This window comes from Phragmites australis, chromosome 11 (genome assembly GCF_958298935.1).
Source record: "Phragmites australis chromosome 11, lpPhrAust1.1, whole genome shotgun sequence".
Lineage (NCBI taxonomy): Eukaryota > Viridiplantae > Streptophyta > Magnoliopsida > Poales > Poaceae > Phragmites > Phragmites australis.
The window spans coordinates 33,922,076-33,941,481 of record NC_084931.1 but is presented as its reverse complement, the minus strand read 5'-3'; the positions used below and the strand labels follow the sequence as shown (position 1 = coordinate 33,941,481).

The 19,406-nt window shown below is 44.9% G+C and overlaps 4 protein-coding genes and 2 non-coding genes across 6 annotated transcripts; 3 read left to right on the top strand and 3 right to left on the bottom strand.

Moving 5' to 3' along the window:
- Positions 1 to 241: 241 nt before the first annotated feature.
- Positions 242 to 1,641, top strand: LOC133885234 (transcription factor MYBS3-like). Its single transcript, XM_062324913.1, has 2 exons — positions 242 to 926; positions 1,035 to 1,641. Exons 1-2 carry the CDS (start codon positions 306 to 308, stop codon positions 1,287 to 1,289), a joined length of 876 nt encoding a protein of 291 aa, XP_062180897.1. The 5' UTR covers positions 242 to 305; the 3' UTR covers positions 1,290 to 1,641.
- Positions 1,642 to 5,748: 4,107 nt separating this feature from the next.
- TRNAV-AAC (transfer RNA valine (anticodon AAC)) lies at positions 5,749 to 5,822 on the bottom strand. Its single transcript has one exon. It is a non-coding gene; the product is annotated as a tRNA-Val (tRNA).
- A 115-nt stretch (positions 5,823 to 5,937) lies between these two features.
- LOC133885006 (uncharacterized) lies at positions 5,938 to 8,796 on the bottom strand. The gene is made up of 7 exons (XM_062324632.1): positions 8,563 to 8,796; positions 8,051 to 8,214; positions 7,402 to 7,977; positions 7,059 to 7,286; positions 6,806 to 6,946; positions 6,505 to 6,705; positions 5,938 to 6,418 (listed from the first exon to the last, which is right to left on the bottom strand). Exons 1-7 carry the CDS (start codon positions 8,663 to 8,665, stop codon positions 6,137 to 6,139), a joined length of 1,695 nt encoding a protein of 564 aa, XP_062180616.1. The 5' UTR covers positions 8,666 to 8,796; the 3' UTR covers positions 5,938 to 6,136.
- A 188-nt stretch (positions 8,797 to 8,984) lies between these two features.
- Positions 8,985 to 9,057, top strand: TRNAV-UAC (transfer RNA valine (anticodon UAC)). Its single transcript has one exon. It is a non-coding gene; the product is annotated as a tRNA-Val (tRNA).
- A 500-nt stretch (positions 9,058 to 9,557) lies between these two features.
- LOC133885080 (uncharacterized) lies at positions 9,558 to 13,041 on the bottom strand. The gene is made up of 9 exons (XM_062324714.1): positions 12,669 to 13,041; positions 11,801 to 11,915; positions 11,607 to 11,719; positions 11,181 to 11,306; positions 10,964 to 11,084; positions 10,781 to 10,865; positions 10,552 to 10,665; positions 10,422 to 10,461; positions 9,558 to 9,990 (listed from the first exon to the last, which is right to left on the bottom strand). Exons 1-9 carry the CDS (start codon positions 12,849 to 12,851, stop codon positions 9,838 to 9,840), a joined length of 1,050 nt encoding a protein of 349 aa, XP_062180698.1. The 5' UTR covers positions 12,852 to 13,041; the 3' UTR covers positions 9,558 to 9,837.
- A 1,654-nt stretch (positions 13,042 to 14,695) lies between these two features.
- LOC133885007 (AAA-ATPase At3g50940-like) lies at positions 14,696 to 16,746 on the top strand. The gene is made up of 2 exons (XM_062324633.1): positions 14,696 to 15,836; positions 15,942 to 16,746. Exons 1-2 carry the CDS (start codon positions 14,844 to 14,846, stop codon positions 16,362 to 16,364), a joined length of 1,416 nt encoding a protein of 471 aa, XP_062180617.1. The 5' UTR covers positions 14,696 to 14,843; the 3' UTR covers positions 16,365 to 16,746.
- The last annotated feature ends 2,660 nt before the right edge of the window (positions 16,747 to 19,406 follow it).

The following is a 19,406-nucleotide window of genomic DNA, read 5'->3' as shown; positions in this document are numbered from 1 at the left end:
TTCGGTTAACGTGATAATTTTGTGATTTTGAGAACAAACAGGTTAATTTATTTTCTTTCTCAAATAATAATATAATAGATATATATTGTACGAGATTAGTGCAATGGCGGTATGGCCACCTAGAAATTAAAGAATCCAATCTACGTACACGAAAATGACGGCTCCAATTATTCTTATCTCAGTGTTGGCATTTGGAAAGGCCAGAACAATAATAGTATATCATATAGCCATATATTTGAAGTGGCTGTTCTTCAGCCTGCAAGTCAATAATTCCCCTGAGAATTGAGATAGCCTCCCTTTTATACATGCATACCGTGGCAAGCAGATGCTCTCACTGTGGCAGCTACGGCCATGGTTCGATAGCTTGCTGCCACATCGCCACCGCAGGCCAGAGAGGAAGTGAGGCCGCCACCATGCGCTGCGGCGGAGGCGCCGCCGCGGGGCTGAGGCTATTCGGGGTGCAGCTCCATGCTGCTGCTGCGGCAGGCGGGGCCGCTTCGCCGGCGTTGCAGCTGCAGAAGAGCTACAGCATGGACTGCCTGCAGCTGCAGGGTTCTTCTCCTGCCTATGCTCTTGTCGCAGCTCCTCTGTTCTTGCCATCGTCGCCGTCGTCTTCTTTGCTTTTGTCGATCGATGAGAGTTCGAACGAGAGAGCCACCGACGGCGGCGGCTACCTCTCCGATGATGGTGCTCGTGGCGGCATGGCGTTGCGGGAGAGGAAGAAAGGAGTCCCGTGGAGCGAGGAGGAACACAGGTTGTTCTTGGTGGGGCTCGAGAAGCTCGGCAAGGGCGACTGGAGAGGCATCTCCCGGGGGTTCGTCACCACGAGGACGCCCACGCAAGTCGCTAGCCACGCGCAGAAATTCTTCCTGAGGCAGAGCGGCGCGGGGAAGAATAGCAAACGCCGGTCCAGCCTCTTCGACATGGTAAATCGCAGCAGTTGCATTCACTGAATCACCACTGCACTCGTCTGAATCTTTCAATTTACTCTAGCATCAATGATATTTCTGAATGCCTAGTTGTTTGGATGGCAGGTTCAGAATCGTGAGAGTGGAAGATCTGCTTCTGCTGTATCCGACCCATTGAACTGCAAGGGCACATCTACATTTCTGTCTCCGAAAACATCGTGCAAGGAGTCGACGGCCATTGACAGGATGAGGCCTTCGTCAGAAACATCAGTTTCAGAGACAGTTGCAGTGATGACGGAGCAAGCTCATGGATACCACCACTGCTCCCCGCTGGACCTAGAGCTCGGCATGTCCCTGTCGACTCCATCTATTGGAACCTAGCATGCGTGCCCATGCCACTTACGTCGTCGTCGTCGTCTATCAATTCACAACATACTATGTCAGCAATTCTTCAGAGTCAAATGGCAAATGTGCTGAAGCTAATTGGCCGAGAGTCATGGAAACGGTTCTAGACAAAGTTTGTAATCTTGTATGCTTGCCTTATCCAGATACTCATCACAAAAATCAAAATGCTGTTTACCTGAAAATAGCAGCTGTACTACCTTAGCACTTCTGCTGCTCAATGAAGCAGAAAAATATTCTTTACTGAACGTTATCCTTGCGGTGTGACTCAAATCCTATCATCCGCTTAATTGTAAAGCTGATATGGCCTGTCCATTGCAAGCAATCTAAATTCTAAATAGTGCCTGTCTTTTATGGCCGGCTCCTAGTGTCCTACACTCCTTAATCTGGCAATATATTGTCACACCAAATTTTAAAAGAACAAACCAGATATAAACTATATATATGCCGGAATCAGTTTTATCATACATGTAGTGACGTTATTAATAATAAACAATACTGTATCGAATAAAAACAATTTTATTGAAACAAATACTAAAGTTTTGAGCAGCAGCGGAAGAATACGAGAACACTCCAACAAAAACCACAAGCAAACGACTGGTAGCAACATAACATAGGACGTTTCGTCTTCATTGAGTCTTCAACTTCCTTAATTCCACGTAGTAATTTCTAATTGAACATCATTTATTATTGAAAATAGCAAACGTAAGTGCATACCATACTTCGCAGGTGTGGAAAAATATGACATGAGGGCTTGAAACAAGAAAAGCTTGGTTCAGACTTACTGCAACTAAGCCATCCGAACCTAGGACTCAAAAAGACATAGTCCTATTTATTATATGTGACGACACCAACATTAAGAGAAGCAGCTCATCAAATTTCATCTGACTACCAAACTCACTAGATATTCTATATTTGACTACCAACTCATCGATTTACCACTACCTCACTACCAGAACCAACCATACCAAACGGTTGATCGATCAGTTTTATACTCTGCAGAGTTTACACACCTTACCTAAGAGTCGTAATTTCATTACTCGCATTACCAGATGACAGTCTCTATGTTGCTATGTTGATCAAGCACTTACATACTTCTTATGTTGTGTCACCAGGAGAGCACTACAAGACCATTACAAAGTTCCTGCTAACCCGTAAACATCCACTAAGGTTTTACTGCTAACAGTGATTCTATTACTACAGAGGTCCTCTTTTGTGTCACTCAACTGTCCACTGATGCCTACAGAACCGGAGGGTGACTAATTAATTGGCCATGTCATACCCATATAAGTCTCGTGATTGTGTTGTTGTGCTGGGTTACATGTCCATAAACCGATCCTTAGAATCCTAAACAGTTACTACCACCAACTCACAGTGCATACTCGCACCATCATCATACCACATATTGCTCAGAATCCCTATGTTCCATATTGCCACAAAAGATTATCCAAACCAATTCATGTTGCATAGACCATTTAACAGATTTACATTTAAATCACCCTAACCGACAACATGACTAAGCATTTCTACCCTTGGTATCCAAACTATAGCACAAGCGACAATGATAATCATAGAAGTATCTAGTAAACCATAGCAATGAGATTCATATTGACAAGCATGCAACTAAAAGTAAAATACACACTTTTCTACAATAGGATCAATGTGATCAAGGATACTTGACTGGATGCTGCTCGGTGATATTCGAAATCTTGATCTTGAAGTCTCTCGAACTATTCTAGAACGTTATTAACTAATCATGGTGACTGCCGACAAACAACAAAAAGTAAACACTAATAACAACATACCAAACAGTAGCAAAGTGCTATAAAAGCCTTCTAATAGAAAGTACTTGTTACGACGATCCTATGAGCGCAAGAATCGCTTAAAACAGAGCTCGAATAAAAAAGTTATAAAGCTTTTAAGCTATAGGGCCTTTTCTGTAAAATAACAGAGACTATTTGGTAAAATAGAAAAGTATAAGGGCTTGTTTATAAAATTTAAGGACCTATATGTAAATAAATAAATTATAAGGGGCTAAATGTAAAAATGGTAGCTGGCAAGGGCCTTTTGTGAAAACCAAAATGTTTATAGACCTAAATGCAAAATTACCTTTTCAAAAGAATTAACATATTTATTTATTTATGTAGAAAACTCTATTTTATCGAGCCATGCTGATGTCAGTGCACTGACGTGGCCGCTGACGGGGCTAGATTGGATGACGTGGCCGACACGTGTTGCCATGTGGTGCTGACATGGTTCACATAGGCTGACTGGGTTAAAGAGGACATGGCACAATCTCATTGGTTAGCGAGAGAGGTATGCCCTTGATCTAATCTCGGCCCTACATGCGGGATCGTACAACGGGAGTTGGGTCTACCTCATAATCGGTAGTGAGTGGCGTCGACAGCGAGCTCGGACGGCGGTGCACGGTCGGAGAAGAGAGGAAACCTTGTCGTGAGACCCGAGCTTCGACGTCAAGCGGCGAAGGACAATGTGCAGGTGACAACGAGTTCGTTTGAGGGCTTGGACGGAGTTGGAGCAGCTCAAGATGTCCTGGTGGCATCGAGCTTCAACGACGAGGCTTCGGTGGCGGCTAGAGCTCCATGCGGTGGCCGTCTTGCAACGAGAAACAACGGGCGACGATGAGGTGTGGTCGGGGAATGTAGGAATGTGCTCATACGATGTCGGGATTGAGCGTAGAGGATCGACAACGGTGGAGTGCGGCGGCAAACTTCGGCGATAAGTTGATGGTGCCCAAGTGATGGTTTTGCGTGGGGATGAAGTGGTGTGGGTGCGGCGATGCAGAGTGGGACTTGGGTGATGGTCTTGATTTGTGTTTTACAGAGGGATGGGACGGTTGCGGCTACGAAGGGAGGGGGACGCATGCCGAATCGAGGGCGTCGTGCAACGGTTGCAGGGAAAGTGCGGTGAGAGGGAGGTTAAGGGTGAACGGGCAAGGCCCACACGTCAGATAGAGCGAAGGAGAAAAATACGAGCGTCGCATATATGGAGTTAGGTGCAGGTCCATAGTCCGGATTCAGTCACTCGTGTGCTCTTTCAGGGCACCAACTTGAATGCCTATTGTTCTACGGTGTAATCTCGTTTTCACAGACCACAACCTATATGCATGCTTTCTGTCAGTACAAAGATGGAAACATGTCCAGATACTACGTTCTACCTTGCAAATCGGCTTTCTGTTGTGCAATTGACAGCAAGGGACGAGTGTGGTTATCCGATGCTTATCCACCAGCAATGACTGAAGATTCAGATATCTCATTCAAATAAAAGACGGCCCTTTTTCGTATGATATCTCTACTTGTCGGGCTGGTATTTTGCATTATTTTGCAAAAGCGAAACAACCTGCTATCGCTATCACAAAATAAGGTTAATAAGAGAAATACCAAGGTTATGCACATACACTAGCCTTACTTGGAGACAGATTAGATGGATGCATGTGCAGGTGGAGTGACACAAGATTCGTATGCCACATGAACATAAATCAGATGGGATGACTAGTCACCTGACACACACAGGGGATGTAATCTTGTATGGGATAAGGAGCATGCAGGCATTTCTTGGCCGTGTAATCTTTGGCTAGCCAAGGTATCATCATCCTGCAGGGAAATCTGACTGTAGTAGTGGAATTTTGGACGCACTGCAAATTAAAAAGAGCCTTTTGAGTGTCAGTGAGGTGTGAGCCAGAGCTACCCTGTCTCTGGCCTTTTACTTTGTTCTGGTGGATCTATAGGCGGCGGCCTTTTCCTTTCCTTTCTTGACTAGTGCAGGCTTCCGTAGCCACATGATACCAACACGCACACAGCCGCCGGTGACACATTGCCACATCGGGATCCAATACCAATAGGGTGCGATTGATTGCGTATATAGATTTTGATTATACATTGCGTATATAGATTTTGATTATACAGATAGTATACGTAGGTTGAGGGGAAATAAATTAAATAGAATCATATTTATTGTAAAAATATTTATTTAGTTGTATTTGTTTGAACAGATCGAGCTGAGTTTTTTTTTAATCGAATTTGAGGTTATACGAGTAAATGTAATAGTTGATATTATAATTAGTTGTTTGTATGAAAATAATTTTATAATACTGATAAGTAATTTTATACGTATAAGATCAGAATATACTACGAGCGTATATTTATATCTATCAGATCAGACTAAAACATTACACATGAATAATTAAATGCATTTCTCTATAAAATTATAGGTATCCATTAGACTAAATTAGTCCCATACATAAAACTAATCACACCCATACTAGCTCGCCTCATCGTCCGTCATCTTCAATGCCAACGGCGCACGGTGGACGCCGACGACTAGACGAGTGGCCCTGTCGCGTCTTGGCTGGCGACGACGGTCAATCAAACACTAGGCCGAGATCAAGAAAAACAAGAAAGGCAAAAAGAGAAGCAAATGGCGTCGCCCGGACTCGAACCGGAGACCTTCAGTGTGTTAGACTGACGTGATAACCAACTACACCACGACACCGCTTGCACTTATATTAATTTCATTTTCTATTTTTCAGATGTTTGTCAGTCGTCACCTTCAGTTTTCAGTATACACACCAACCTATAATGGTGCGACACACTGCCACATCTACATATGCTACTCACCAGAGCAATAAGTGTCATGTGAATATTGCGAAAAATGTCAATTGATATATACAAGTTCTGTCTGATGCTATCACAGTTTCAGAAAGTATGTTGACAAATTTTCTGGAAGCTATACATGCTACCCTTGTGCAGTTATGTACCAGATGCCAGGTTCTTGCTGCGCACAGGATAGATCAGAATCCAGGAGCACTAAAACCCACAGAAGTCGTTGAGTTCACGGCGCACGTCCTCGTTCCTGAGCTTCGCCATGGCCGACTTCTCGATCTTCCTGATCCACTCCTTGGACACACGGTACACGCCGCCGATCTGCTCCAGTGACATGCACTTGCCGTCTTCCAGGCCGTGCCGCAGCTTCAGTACGTGGCCTTCCCGTGCCGGGAGCCTGTCCAGCACGAGCAGCAGCCTCTCCCTCAGCTGGCTCCGGAAGATGGCCTCGTCTGGAGCCTCCATAGATGTGTCCGGAATCACCTCCTGCAATGTTCAACTATTCTCGTCAGACTTTAGTGGTTGTTTGATTGGATGCTGGTCGGGAATGTGCCGGCGGTGGTGATATATACCGCGAACTTTGCATTCTGACCAATTCCAATATCTGTGTAGAGTGACACCACTCTCCGAGAGCACTTCCGCGCCAACCTGACGTTGGCTACCGACACGCCAACCATGGTGGCGATCTCTGAATCCGATGGATTCCTCCCTGCGCTGTGCCGGATTGCGCGCCGCGCCTCCTTCACTTTACGAATGATGCTTTCCATTCTTGCCTACACTTGCATCACCAATTCATCAGCAACCAGTCTCTCACATGAAACAAACTGAAAGAAAAACATGTCAGTCAGCAGATGGTTTCAGAGGCATACGTACAGGCAGCAGGGTCACTCCTGAATTCTCAGCCAGGAGAGCTAGCATCCCTTTCCTGATCCAGTACTTGATGTATGTGGAGAACTTGCACCCTTTCTGGCTGTCGAACTTCTCGGCGCCATCAAGGACTCCCATTTTCCCAGCCTGTAATAGTGTAGTTCCAACAAGCTACATCAGTTACACAACAATAGTTGTTATCAAGGCATTTATGGGAGATAGATAATCAAAAGGGTGGCTTAAGATGAAATGTTGCAACCTGAAGTAGATCATCGAAAGCCGTACCCATTCCGGTGTATGTTCTTGCAATGTACTTGACTAGCCACTCGGTGGTCACGAGCAACCTCTCTCGGCTGCAGTAACCTGCCTGCAGCCTGCTCTTCAGCTCTGCTTCATCAACTCCAGCTGCCATTGCCCACCTGTGATAGTTGACCTCCTGCCCCTCCTTTACCATGTTCTCTCTAATTTTCTCAAGGTTTGCGCATTCCTATTCCAAAGAAGAAAAAAAGGGACAAGCAGCTGAAGTGAAAGTTTGAATTGTATGACATGGATTGCTGTAATTCATTAGTAGGAACAAGAATGCTGATGATGAGAATATATACCTTGATAGTCACTAACAATGCTGATTGTTCACGTGCAATGCTCCTTCGCCGTCCCGGATAATTCTTCCACTCGGATATAAATTGACTACTGCTCAATGTCCGTGATTTTCTTGATTTTCGTTTAGACACGTTCAAGGAGATCCCAGATCCTTTTTCTGATGCCCTTATTCTTTTCAGTTTCCTCTCTTGATTCTTGCCGCTTCGGATAATCACCTCAGTGTCTTCTTCCTTCAGAGGAGTCTCAGGATCAAACTTAATAATTTTGTCAAATAGAGAACAATCCGATTCATGTGAGGCATGCGTTAGGGTGTCTAGGGTGGCCCTGGACATGGACGCATCAAACGATTTCAATGCTCCAAGTTGTTCGATATGTACGTGAATATCCTTTTCCAGCACTGCTAACTCTTTACCAGCCAAACTATTTTCCAACTCGCCAAGGTTTTGCATTAACAAGCTGTACTGCAAATTGCTGTTTGTGCAACCCAAATCCATCCAATAGGACATCTCTTTATTTAGACTGCCAAGCTGCTTATTTCTGTCGAGAGCATCGTCCAGGGCCTTTCTTTCTGCATCCACCTGAAATTTGCACCGTAAATATTTCCAATAGTAGAGCGCAAAAACAATGGGGTGGATTGTTGACAGTGAGGACCTTTTCTTTTGTACAGCTACTTGATTTGTTCTCTGTGATTTGAAGCACACCGGATGAAGATGCAGAAGTTCTCACAATGTCCCCATTATGGTATTTGTGACGTCTGAGCAAGAGATGCAAAGCCAGTACAGCAAGGGATTCAGAGGAAAGTGACCTTCCACTCACTGTAAACAGCACAGAGAGGATAACACCTCAGTAAATTAGTCAGGACCCGGGACCTATCTAGCTATATGGTACAAATAAAGCTATGATTATTTCTCCCTGCCTCAGTTCCAGTGGAGGTCTCACATGCGACCCAAAGTGCAATACAGAACAAATCTGGTTGAATTCTAACATGAATTTGTCAAGGATCATGAATAATTTTCCTTTTTGTGCATATTTGTCGCCTTCACAGTATCTTCTGTTCCATCAAAAGAAAACGGAAAAGAAGTACCACGTATTCGTGCAGGAAATAGCAGCAAGGAAAACGCACATGGAAACTAGTCATCGCTCATTAGCACAAAAGCACTCACATGGATGGTGAGACTGCTTCAGGGGCTGGACCTGAATCACCCCAGACGAGGACGAGGAGCAGCGCGAGGCGCAGGGCCTGCCATGCATCACCTGCAAACCCATACAGATAGAGCTCCAGTTTGCAGCAATGGCAGATGGGAGGCTGACTGACTGGGGAATGAAGTAGAACAGGGATAGATAGGAGAGAATTGGGGCCTAGCTGCCACCTGTAGCTGCTGCCCTATCCAGGCCTTGCTTTTGGTTGGACTTGGGTAGGCAGAAAGATCTTGAGCTGAAAACGAGTTGGGATCTTTTCTCGTCAGATATTTCCCCTCTTTTCAGGAATCAGAGCACACGCATGCAGATGCCAAACAAGAGCGGAATTGCTCACGCAATGAAAATTAAAGTTATGACAGTTAAGTTCGAACTAATTATCAGAAAAGTTGCTGTGGTGTAGTGGTTATCACGTCAGTCTTACACACTGAAGGTCTCCAGTTCGATCCTGGGCAGCAACACAAGTGTTTTTTTGCCAAGTTAAAAGATATGTTATTAAAAAATATGTGAAGTACAAATCTATTGATACATCTTTTATATATTAAACATACGTATAATTTAACTAATTGTTAGTTAAAATTTATGAAGTTTAACTTATTTGAATCTAAATACCTCATGTATTTTGAAATGGACAGAGTACATAGCTAGCGTGTGCGTGCCTTTCCCATTTGCTAGAGCCAACCCATCAACATATCAAAACAAATTTCATCTGTAGATATATCCAAAGGCAAATCTCCGTGATGTTTTATGGCACTTCTGCTGCTGATTTAGATGCCGGGAACTGATTTACGCCGTGTTAGTCTTTACGCGTTTCATTTTTGTACCTAACGGAGGCTCCAAGGCAGAATAGTACCCCTGCTAGGCAGTAAGCTCTTTACACATCGACGACAGCAGTGCGACGAGAACACAGGCAGAAGCACAAGCCCGGAGCATCACACCAACACTATGTGCAAACAAATGATAGAGTTCGCCTAATCAGGCAGGAATTATAATTCAGCCTCGTGATCCATGATTAAGGTACACCTTTCAGAGGTTACAGGCAAACAGCACCTTTCAGAGTTTATGATTCGCCCCCTTCAACAAGTCTGAGGTATTAACCATTGTACAAAGTCACTACCTGCAAGGGTTATAGTGCATAGCTGCACTACAGAAGAAAGCAACAAAGTGCTAGGCTTTGTGTAATGGTCTGGAACCATCGGAGAGCCTCAATATTTAGCAGCAGGTATCATTTCCCCGTCTTTCTACCTGAACCACCACCTTTGGATTGCGGAAATGGGCGTCTGGAGGAAAGGGGCATAGCGATGTATGTATGGATTTACGATCCTGCCAATTTTCGCCCAGGCACTCTGGTGATAGCTAGATGTTACAGGAGCATGGTACAACAGCTTCAACACCTGCACAACATACAAGCATGTGAACAAAGCTGATAAGCAAAGCAGTCAAGAAATGTACTGGTTGCTAACTGTTGATATATTGCTTTCTAAAGAGCAACGGTGCACCTAACAGTTGATGTTTAGAAATATTAATCCAGAAGCAATTGTTAACCAAAATACTAACCAGTCATTGATGGATAAAAACATTGTAGGAAAAAATAGGGCGGAATTGAAATGGTACAGTAAACAAGGTAAATCAGTATATATGCCCAACTAGTCAGTAGTACTTCACCAGATATAGTCAGATGTTAGGAATTAAGATGCACTTGATAATATTCTCAAAGCAACGCAGCACGTAGTGTGTTCATGCATTTTATCCTTATTAATGGAAGTAAACGGAAAGAAATAATGATAGATAAAACAGAAGTTAGAATGTTTTGGGGATAACTTACCTGCCAGTACATGAATGTCTGGATAATGCTACGCTGCCACCTGCAAGATACAAAAGGTACAGCTCATCAGATGTAACTCCTCAGGCATCATAAGTTTCTCAGAATTGTATGGAAAGCTGAATTAACATACGAGAACAGTGATATGATCAGAAGAAAGCCTAGGGCAATTTCAGCATTTGAACTAAGGAGGCTCAGTGTAGTGTTATTTGTCTCTACCCAAAGACAAGGATCTTCCAAGTATCTCCTGAACAACACAGCAATACACCATTAAAAATAGGGCTGTGCCACTGTGGACACCAATTGTGCCAGAGTACATAGAAATGAGTTACACAGTCACAGATACTGGAACATGCAACTACCTATAAAAAGAGGAACGGGCAAAATTACGCCTTAGAAATCTGGCAACATGATCGAGTGCCCAGCAAAGCACAGGTAGTGCGGCAACTGTTACAAGGAGAAAATTAGAAGTAGCAAGCATAACCAAAAGAAGCAAAAAGCAGGCATCAGAGTCACGAAATTGCAATGGAAAAAGTGCATCATACTCTTTAAGTGCAGTTGAGACATGAAGAGCATAGAAGAGAACATCAAATGGATAAAATCCTTGGTTCCAAGTACAGATTGCAACCAACCCTGAATTGCTGGCATGTTCCATGCTCTTGGTTTCTTTATGCAGAAAAAAATGATCAAAGTCCCATCAGGCAAAAAGAATGCAGTGAAATAAAGATGAATTACTCCTCCTTCAGAAAGGCAGGTACTTACCCCATAAGTACTGTATAGAGAATATCCTGAGGAGAATGTTGTTCCCAGCAATGAAAGTTTGCAAGCTCTGTCTGCAAGGTGTTTTGGCAAAATTGGAAGCATTCCCAGAGCAGCAACTATGAGTACCTGAAACATAACAGTATGAGTATGCCATGCCCATGTAAACTGCCACAAGCAAGGATAATGTTTAGGACAAGAGTAACAGGACAAGATATCTAACACAAACCATTGCAATGGTGTTTACACATGATAGCTGGCCAGTTCGTAACTAACGTTACGGCCAATTGAAAGAGAGATGCCACGCCCACAATGATGATCAGAATTATAGGAGCAAACAGAACAATAAACTTCTTCTGACAATAAATATTCTAAGCATAGGTAATCCGCCATTCAATAAAGGAAGGAAAAAGGTGACATATTCCTTACCCAGGCATTAATGGAGAAATGGATAGTCCGTGCATCGAACCGTAAAGGGTTTGCAGCCCTGTCTGTTTGTGTTGCAGTTGGTGGTGGCGGTGGCGCTGATCTGGAACTAGATCCTACACATGAAATCAATTCAGCTATCAGATAGATGAAAAAAATGATGGATCTTATGATCAGTAGAGTTCAAAAGGTATTACCTGAATTACGAACCCTGACATTCTCGCTGGATGTTGAAGATGAAGACCTTGCTTCTGGCTTGGTGGGCAGAGTGGAACCAGTAGATGACATCGGCTCAACCACCAAGTCATGATCCTACCAAATTAAGAGAGGAAAACAAAATGCTTGTATTATCGTGTTGCTTTGCTCTTTAGTTGCACACAATCGATAGCATTAATTGAAAAGCTAACCACTGGCAAGGTTTTTTTTTTCAATATCTAAACTTCGTGATACAAATAAACGTCCTCTGCATGCACAGTTGCATAACCGTTATCTTAACTAAACTTAACAGATGGCTTGAATGAAGAAACTAAACTAAGAATGAGCATGTTGCATTCCACGCTCGTGAAATCACAAGCTCGAAGGAGATGTAGCTCAAGTCTCGAGATGTGCTTGCTAGACAGCAGGCAGTAACAGAAAGAAGGAATTACTTGATACCAGTAGCACCAAGTTCATAGCACATCCTAGGTCACCACCAACTGGAAATACCGATCCGGGGTTCAAAGCAAGCAATACATCCAAGAGATCGTGCTCAAGTACAGCCTACAGCAAGCAAGCAACTCTACTACCATCACCACCGAAGCAAGCAGTCCAGCACGCTCAAATCTCTGCCCAGTCAACCACACCAGTGGATCACTCCGAGCACCTCCCCCACAAGACCACAATCGCCACCTCAACCTCAACAAGCTTAAGCAGAGCAGCACATCATCAGACCTCCAGCAAACACGGAGAGCGCGTCAGATGAGATCCTATTACCCTACGAGGACGGCTCGAGGAGCAGCGGCGGGGAAGGGAAGGAATCTAAGCTTGGGGAGGAGAGCCTCGGGGGCGGCGGCAGCAGCTACTCACGATGTACCGTTGGTAGAACTTGCGCTTGAAGTGGTCGATGACGTCGGGGCGGGAGGCGAGGTGCGGCGGCACCAGGACGTTGGACCAGTAGTCCGCCCACCGCGCGTCGCCCTCGTAGTCGTACGCCGCCGCCGCCGCCGCACGCTTCTGCTCCTGGTCCTGCTCCGCCTCGGACCCAGCCATCGTTCGCTTGGCCTCGCCCGCCGGGGTTGGGGACTTGGGGTCGTCGACGGCGAGCGGGATGACACCGGCAAGTGGCGACGCGAGTTGGGGAATTTCGGCGAACCCGATGACGATGCTCCGCTGTCGCTGGTGGGTCGTCGTTGTCGGGGAGCATTGGTAACAAAGCGGATCCTGGCCTAGCCCATTTAAGTCCTGTTTGGTTGTTTTTTTTTTTCCTTATGTTTTAAGTTAGGAAAAACTCAATCAAACATACTGCTGAGAAATTGGTTTTTGAAAAATTGAAAAACTAGTTTTTATGAAATAACTAAAAACTGAGAAGTTGATTGAAATGAGTTTTTTTGCCTTTTAACGTGCTAATAAACTAAAAATTTATTGCAAAAACTAATAGTAAAAAATCATAAGTCAAAAGGCAACTTTTCAATCAAAAACCAAAAAACTCGTCTCAACCAAACACAGCCTTAGATCGTGAGAAGTCGGGATGTGGCTTGTAGATTTTTTTAATCCAAAAATTACAAATACTAATTTCAAATTTTGTAATTCTATCCTCCTTCGTCCGTCAGAAGGACGATATGTCCACTTGACCTGATAGACAAGTGTCGGTATCTATCTCCTGTTGAAAGGACGATACATTCTAGCAGGCGACAAGTCGTTGAAATGGGGAGTCAGAAGAACTGCGGTCGGCGAGGATGAGGATCTGCAGTTTGGTAGTGGTGGTATACAGTAGTGGCTCCTTTGTTCCAAGCGAACCTAGTGCGCTTTTCAGGGAGAGGAGGGGCTTAAGGCTTACAGAGTTTTCTTATTGCCGGTAGCGTGTAATAGTGTAGGGGATTCTCTAGCCGCTCATCCCGTGTTTGGTCTCCGGTGATACCTGATATGCCGGGTTGGAAACCAGCAGTTGATGGAATTTCCTGTTCCTATATATATTAATTAAAAAACGTCTGGATAAATCGCTGGGCATTCATTCAAATCTGAATTAAATCCCGAAAATTCTCTAAACAATCCCCTCCTCAGAACACCCCTTCATGAGAAATAGCACCAAGGGCTTCACAGTCGTCCACATCACAAGAGCACAGAAGCTACCAACCAGAAGGAGCCCATGCAGCCACTCGTCGTGTCACAGCGCAACACGTCAGTTGGACACGCGGTCAATCGTTTGAGCTCCAGTCCAATTTAACACAGCCAATCTGCTACACTTGGGCTGCAACTTGCAGTCTCGACGGAAGCAAACGAAACTGAGACGAGAGAGACACACAAGAATAGATGCTTTCCAGGCTGCGTTTCGTCGTCAGTTGTTTGCAATCTGACTCTGATCTGCAGTCTTCAACACGTGCCGTTTCAGCCAACGCGGACGGCCCGGGATCTGGAGGGTCCTGGAGAATGAGCGGTCCTGGGACGCCGTTGCCTTGCCAGCAGAAGCTTCCTCCTTCCAGTTGGAAACTTTCAGCACAGGGCACTCTGAAGAAAAGAATTTTTCATTTTCAGAGGAAGCTTGGATGGCAAGGAAATCAAGCAGATGCTCCTACTTTTCTCCTCTCACTTTATTCGGTAGTTGAAATATACTATTACAGTGTGTGAACTATGAATTAGATATTATTCAAAGTTGTGTTCAGTGCAGGATCAATGCTTCAAGGAATCAATTAGCAAAAGGTCGTTATCACACTTCATCAGCAAATGTCCATTTACAATTCAACAATAAAACCTGGGTATGTGATAATGTGATGTCATTTTCCTCTGACTAAGACCACACTACTAGGAGTTGGAAGAGCATACTATTTTATTCGGAATTCTTCCTTTTAGACGAAGTCATCAATCACTCCCAACTCAAGCATACAAGTACCACCCAAGCTCCAGTGCTCCACCTCAATTCAACACCAACTCCTCTCCCTTCCTCAGCCTCATCTTCTCATACTAGCGCTCCATATCAACAAGAACAAAGAGCAAGAGAAGTTCATAACAAAAGGATTACAAGAGAGGAGCAAGAATTTGCTCACCATGGCGTCCTGCGACAAGGCCTTCGAGACCTACAAGAAGGCCATCACTACAGCAGCATCCGTCGCGGCATCTCTGATGCTGGTGCGCAGCGTGGTAAACGAGCTGGTGCCATATGAGGTGCGCGACATGCTGTTCTCCAGCGTCGGCTACCTACGATCACACATGTCGTCGCAGCACACGATCATCATTGAGAAGAAGAATGATGGCCTCACCAACAACCACATCTACAATGCCGTGAAGACTTACCTTGCGACGCGCATCAACACCAGCATGCAGCAGCGCCTGCGCGTCAGTAGCATGGACGAAAATGACAAGATGATGGTCAGCATGGCGGAGGGTGAAGAGATGTCTGACGTGTATGATGGCACTGAATTCAAATGGTGCCTCATCTGCCGTGACAACTCAAGTGACTCCAACAATTGCTATGGCAGCCAGCAAGAGGTCCGCTCCTTTGAGGTGAGCTTCCACAAGAAGCACAAGGAGAAAGCCCTCAAATCATACCTCCCGTTCATTTTGACCACAGCTAAGGCCATAAAAGACCAGGATAGAACTCTAAGGATATACATGACCGAGTACTCGGACGAGTGGTCCCCAATTGACCTCCACCACCCATCTACATTCGACACACTTGCCATGGACAAGAGGCTGAAACAGTCCATCATTGATGACCTCAACAGCTTCATCAAGAGAAAGGATTACTACAAGAAGATTGGAAAGGCATGGAAGCGGGGGTACCTGCTGTATGGTCCACCTGGGACCGGCAAGTCCAGCCTGATCGCAGCCATGGCCAATCATCTCAGGTTTGACATATATGATCTCGAGCTAACTGAGGTCAAGTCCAACTCAGACCTCAGGAGGCTTCTTATTGGCATGAGCAACCGATGCATTCTCGTGGTTGAAGATATAGACTGCACCATCGAGCTGAAACAACGGGACAAAGCTGAGGGAGGTGACAAATCGAATCCTACAGAAGAAAACAAGGGAGAAGACAAGGTGAGTTACTTCGGAATCAGAATACTTTATGTGTACACACCCCTTCTCTTCTTGATTTCACGACTTCCTCACCCCTGCTGATGAGAATTTGGATGCTCTGCACAGGTAACACTGTCCGGACTGCTCAATTTTGTTGATGGGTTGTGGTCAACAAGTGGGGAGGAAAGGATTATCGTCTTCACGACCAATTACAAGGAGCGGCTCGACCCAGCTCTATTGCGGCCTGGAAGGATGGACATGCACATCCACATGGGGTATTGCACCCCAGAGGCTTTCCGAATCCTTGCCAAGAATTATCATTCTATCGACTACCATGTCACATATCCGGATATTGAGGAGCTGATCAACGAGGTGACGGTGACACCCGCAGAGGTTTCTGAGGTCCTGATGAGGAATGATGACACTGATGTCGCACTCCATGATCTTATCGATCACCTGAAATTAAAAATGAAGGATGCCAATGTGATCAGGACCGAACACAAGGATGCAAATAACCAGCTGGGTGAGAAGAAAGACGAACAGAGATAGTGTCGAAAAATGAAACCCCAAGCAAATTCCCTCCAAACAAAAGAGAATAGAAGAGATGAAAGCAATTAGCGATCTGGTTGAAAGCAAGTGATAAATAATAAATGATATCAATCATAAAGAGTATAAAATCTTAGCACATTGCTTAGATGCTTGTTCTTACTATTTAATCACTTTTGTTGTGGCTTCTTCTTTCTTCGTTACCATTATCTCCCTTTTATCATCTTTAAATATTGATGTATTTAATCATATTTATTCTCTTACTAATGTACATGATATTTGGAATAGTTTCATTGAAATACATAAAGGCACAAATAATGTACGGGATGAGAAATATCATGTGCTTGTTACTAAGCTTAATAACATCAAATATTCCAAAGTATAAGTTGATAGTCTGCATCATCTACGACAACAATGATATTAAGAAGATGACTCTAAGTCAAGTGTTTGGTAAGATCATCGCCTGTGAGATAATCATGAATATGGAGGTGAAAGCCTCTTCCTTATCCGACGCTAAGAACCTTACTCTCACAAGCAAATAAGCACCATGCCCACACATGAATATGAAGATGAGAAGACAAGAGCAAGAGTCAAACTCAAGCGAATATGATAGAGATGGAGATGGAGATGAAAAGAGCAATGAAGATGATGAGCAAAACACATCAAGTGATGAAGAAATAGATCCCGAAGTCGGCAAGCTCATCTCTTAAGTGGAGAAAAATATCAAGAAGATCGATGTCAAGATTGATCATCGAATCTCCATAAAAGACTTGATTAAAACTATTGATCACATCAAGAAGGAGAATAAGACCAAGAGCAAAAGAGAAATAAGGGTAAGAGCTAAAGCATTTGCAAACATGAGAAGATGGGTGAGTAAAGATGAAGATTCTGTAACACCCTGAATTTTAGCATATAAAAATATAGCAAAATTCGATATAAATTAAATTTATTCTAATTATTAAACCAGTATAAAATCAAGGAAATATATATTTGAATATGTATATACTTGTATGTGTGTATTCAAATATATTATTCTGGCTAAGTATTCCAGAAAGCATCAAGTTAGTTCTAAATTAATCGTTGCAATGAATTGATCATATGCATTTTTGGTTTAGTGATTCTTATGGTTCATTGTGTGGCATTTCAAATTTGAAGTTCTCTCAAATTCGAATCCATTTTAGTTTCTCTTGGCCTTTCCTAATCCAAATCCCGATGCTCCATTCCTAAGAATACCAAACTCCATGCCAAATCCAAATCCTAATTCAAATAAACTTATTTGAATTAGTATCGAATCTTATCTTGAATCCAAATTTAGATCCGAATTCAAATACTCCTATTTGAATTTGATCTCAAATATCCTAAATTCAGATTCGATCAAATCTTTGTCGAATCGTTGTCGATTTCATACCCGCATGCCAATCAAATCATTTGAATACATCCCTTTGAATCATCCAATTTCAAATCTAATCCCATTCAATTGAATCATCACATATTCGAATTCAAAATTCGGTACATTCATTCAATCGTCATATATCTCAATTCAAATGCAATCAATTTGAATTATCAAATCATAATACAATCTAGTTCAAATTCGAATACCTTTATTCGAATTGTCACACATTCCAATTACAACACCATGCAATCCAAATTGGTTTATCACAAATATCTCTCCTTCTCTCTTACATCTCATCTCTTTCTGTTCTCTCTCCCCCTGAGCTCTCTCTCTCTCTCTCTGTTCACTATGGCACAAAAGTCATCTCTCTCTCTTTCTCTCTCATCTCTTTTCTTCTCTTTGCCCTCTCATTTGCTCTCTTGGTACAATAGCAGCAACAAAGATCAACAGTTGCCACTTCTCATGCCGATCCTCTCCCATGCTCATGCCTCCTCTGATCTTTCCATTGAGTAGCCAAAAGACAATTTCCCTCTTCCTCTCTTGCTTCACCTACAAGCCATCCAGCCATATGCATCACACAAGCATACATACACACAGGTGCTCAACCGTGCGCTCCTCTGCCTCTCCTCTTCGCGCCCGTGCGTCCTCGCGCACCGCCGCGTGCTCCTCCGTGCTGCTGTTCATCCGCGCACAGCTGTGCGGTCGTCGCCGCGCCGCGACACTCGGCTGCCTCCCGCGCGTAGTCGTGCTGCCCCGCCGTGCGCACCGTCGAAGTGCTCGTTGCCGAGTGCGCTGAGCCGTCGCCACCCAGCTGTGCGCGTGTCGTCGAGCTGTCGTCCCGAGACCGTGTGTTCCTCTGCAAGCGTCGCCGCACGAGCACCACCGCATCTAGTTGCCGTGAACGCCGCCCAAGTCCTCACGGTGAGAACCCTCCTCCTTCCTCCTTTTCCCCTGCGCAACCGCGCCGCCAGCCCAAGCCACTAGCATGCGCTACCAGACCGAGCTCTGCCTAGTCTCACCACCGCTCCGCTCGGCCGTGCGCAAACTCCGGCACCGCCGCGTCGCGCATCCCGTCGCGCCGCCTAGCCTCCGTCGATGCGCCACACGCGTCGCTCCACCGACCGCTCCCCTCTGCTCGACCGTCGTCCCTCCACCGCCAATCTCCGCCCCTTTCCGGCCTTCTCGCCTCGGCCGACCTCCTCCTTCTCCGGCAGCCACCACCACGAGCCCCTTCCCTGGCCGGACTCCCTACCGCTGAGCTCCCTCCTCTTTCTCCAGCCTCACCCCACCGGACTTCCTCCTGGCCACACCGCCGCTTCTCCCTCCGACCGTCTCCTCCTGCCGTCGTTGGTCTTCTCTCCCTCCTGGCCATCTCCACCGGTGCCCTCAGCTCGCCCCTCCTCGAGCTCTCTCCGCCTCTCTCTCTCAGCGAGCCACCGGCACAAGCAAGGCCGACCGACCTTATCCTTTCCGCCCCCTCTCTCACCGCCATGTGGGCCCCACAGGCCCTGGTCCATGGCTATAGGTCCATGGTGGACCACACCCTCCACCACCATCGATCCACCAAGTCCACCACCATCGATCCTTGCTACCAGGTTACCTTCTAATACATTGAGGACTTGACGTGATACTCAGTACTAATAGAAGATGCC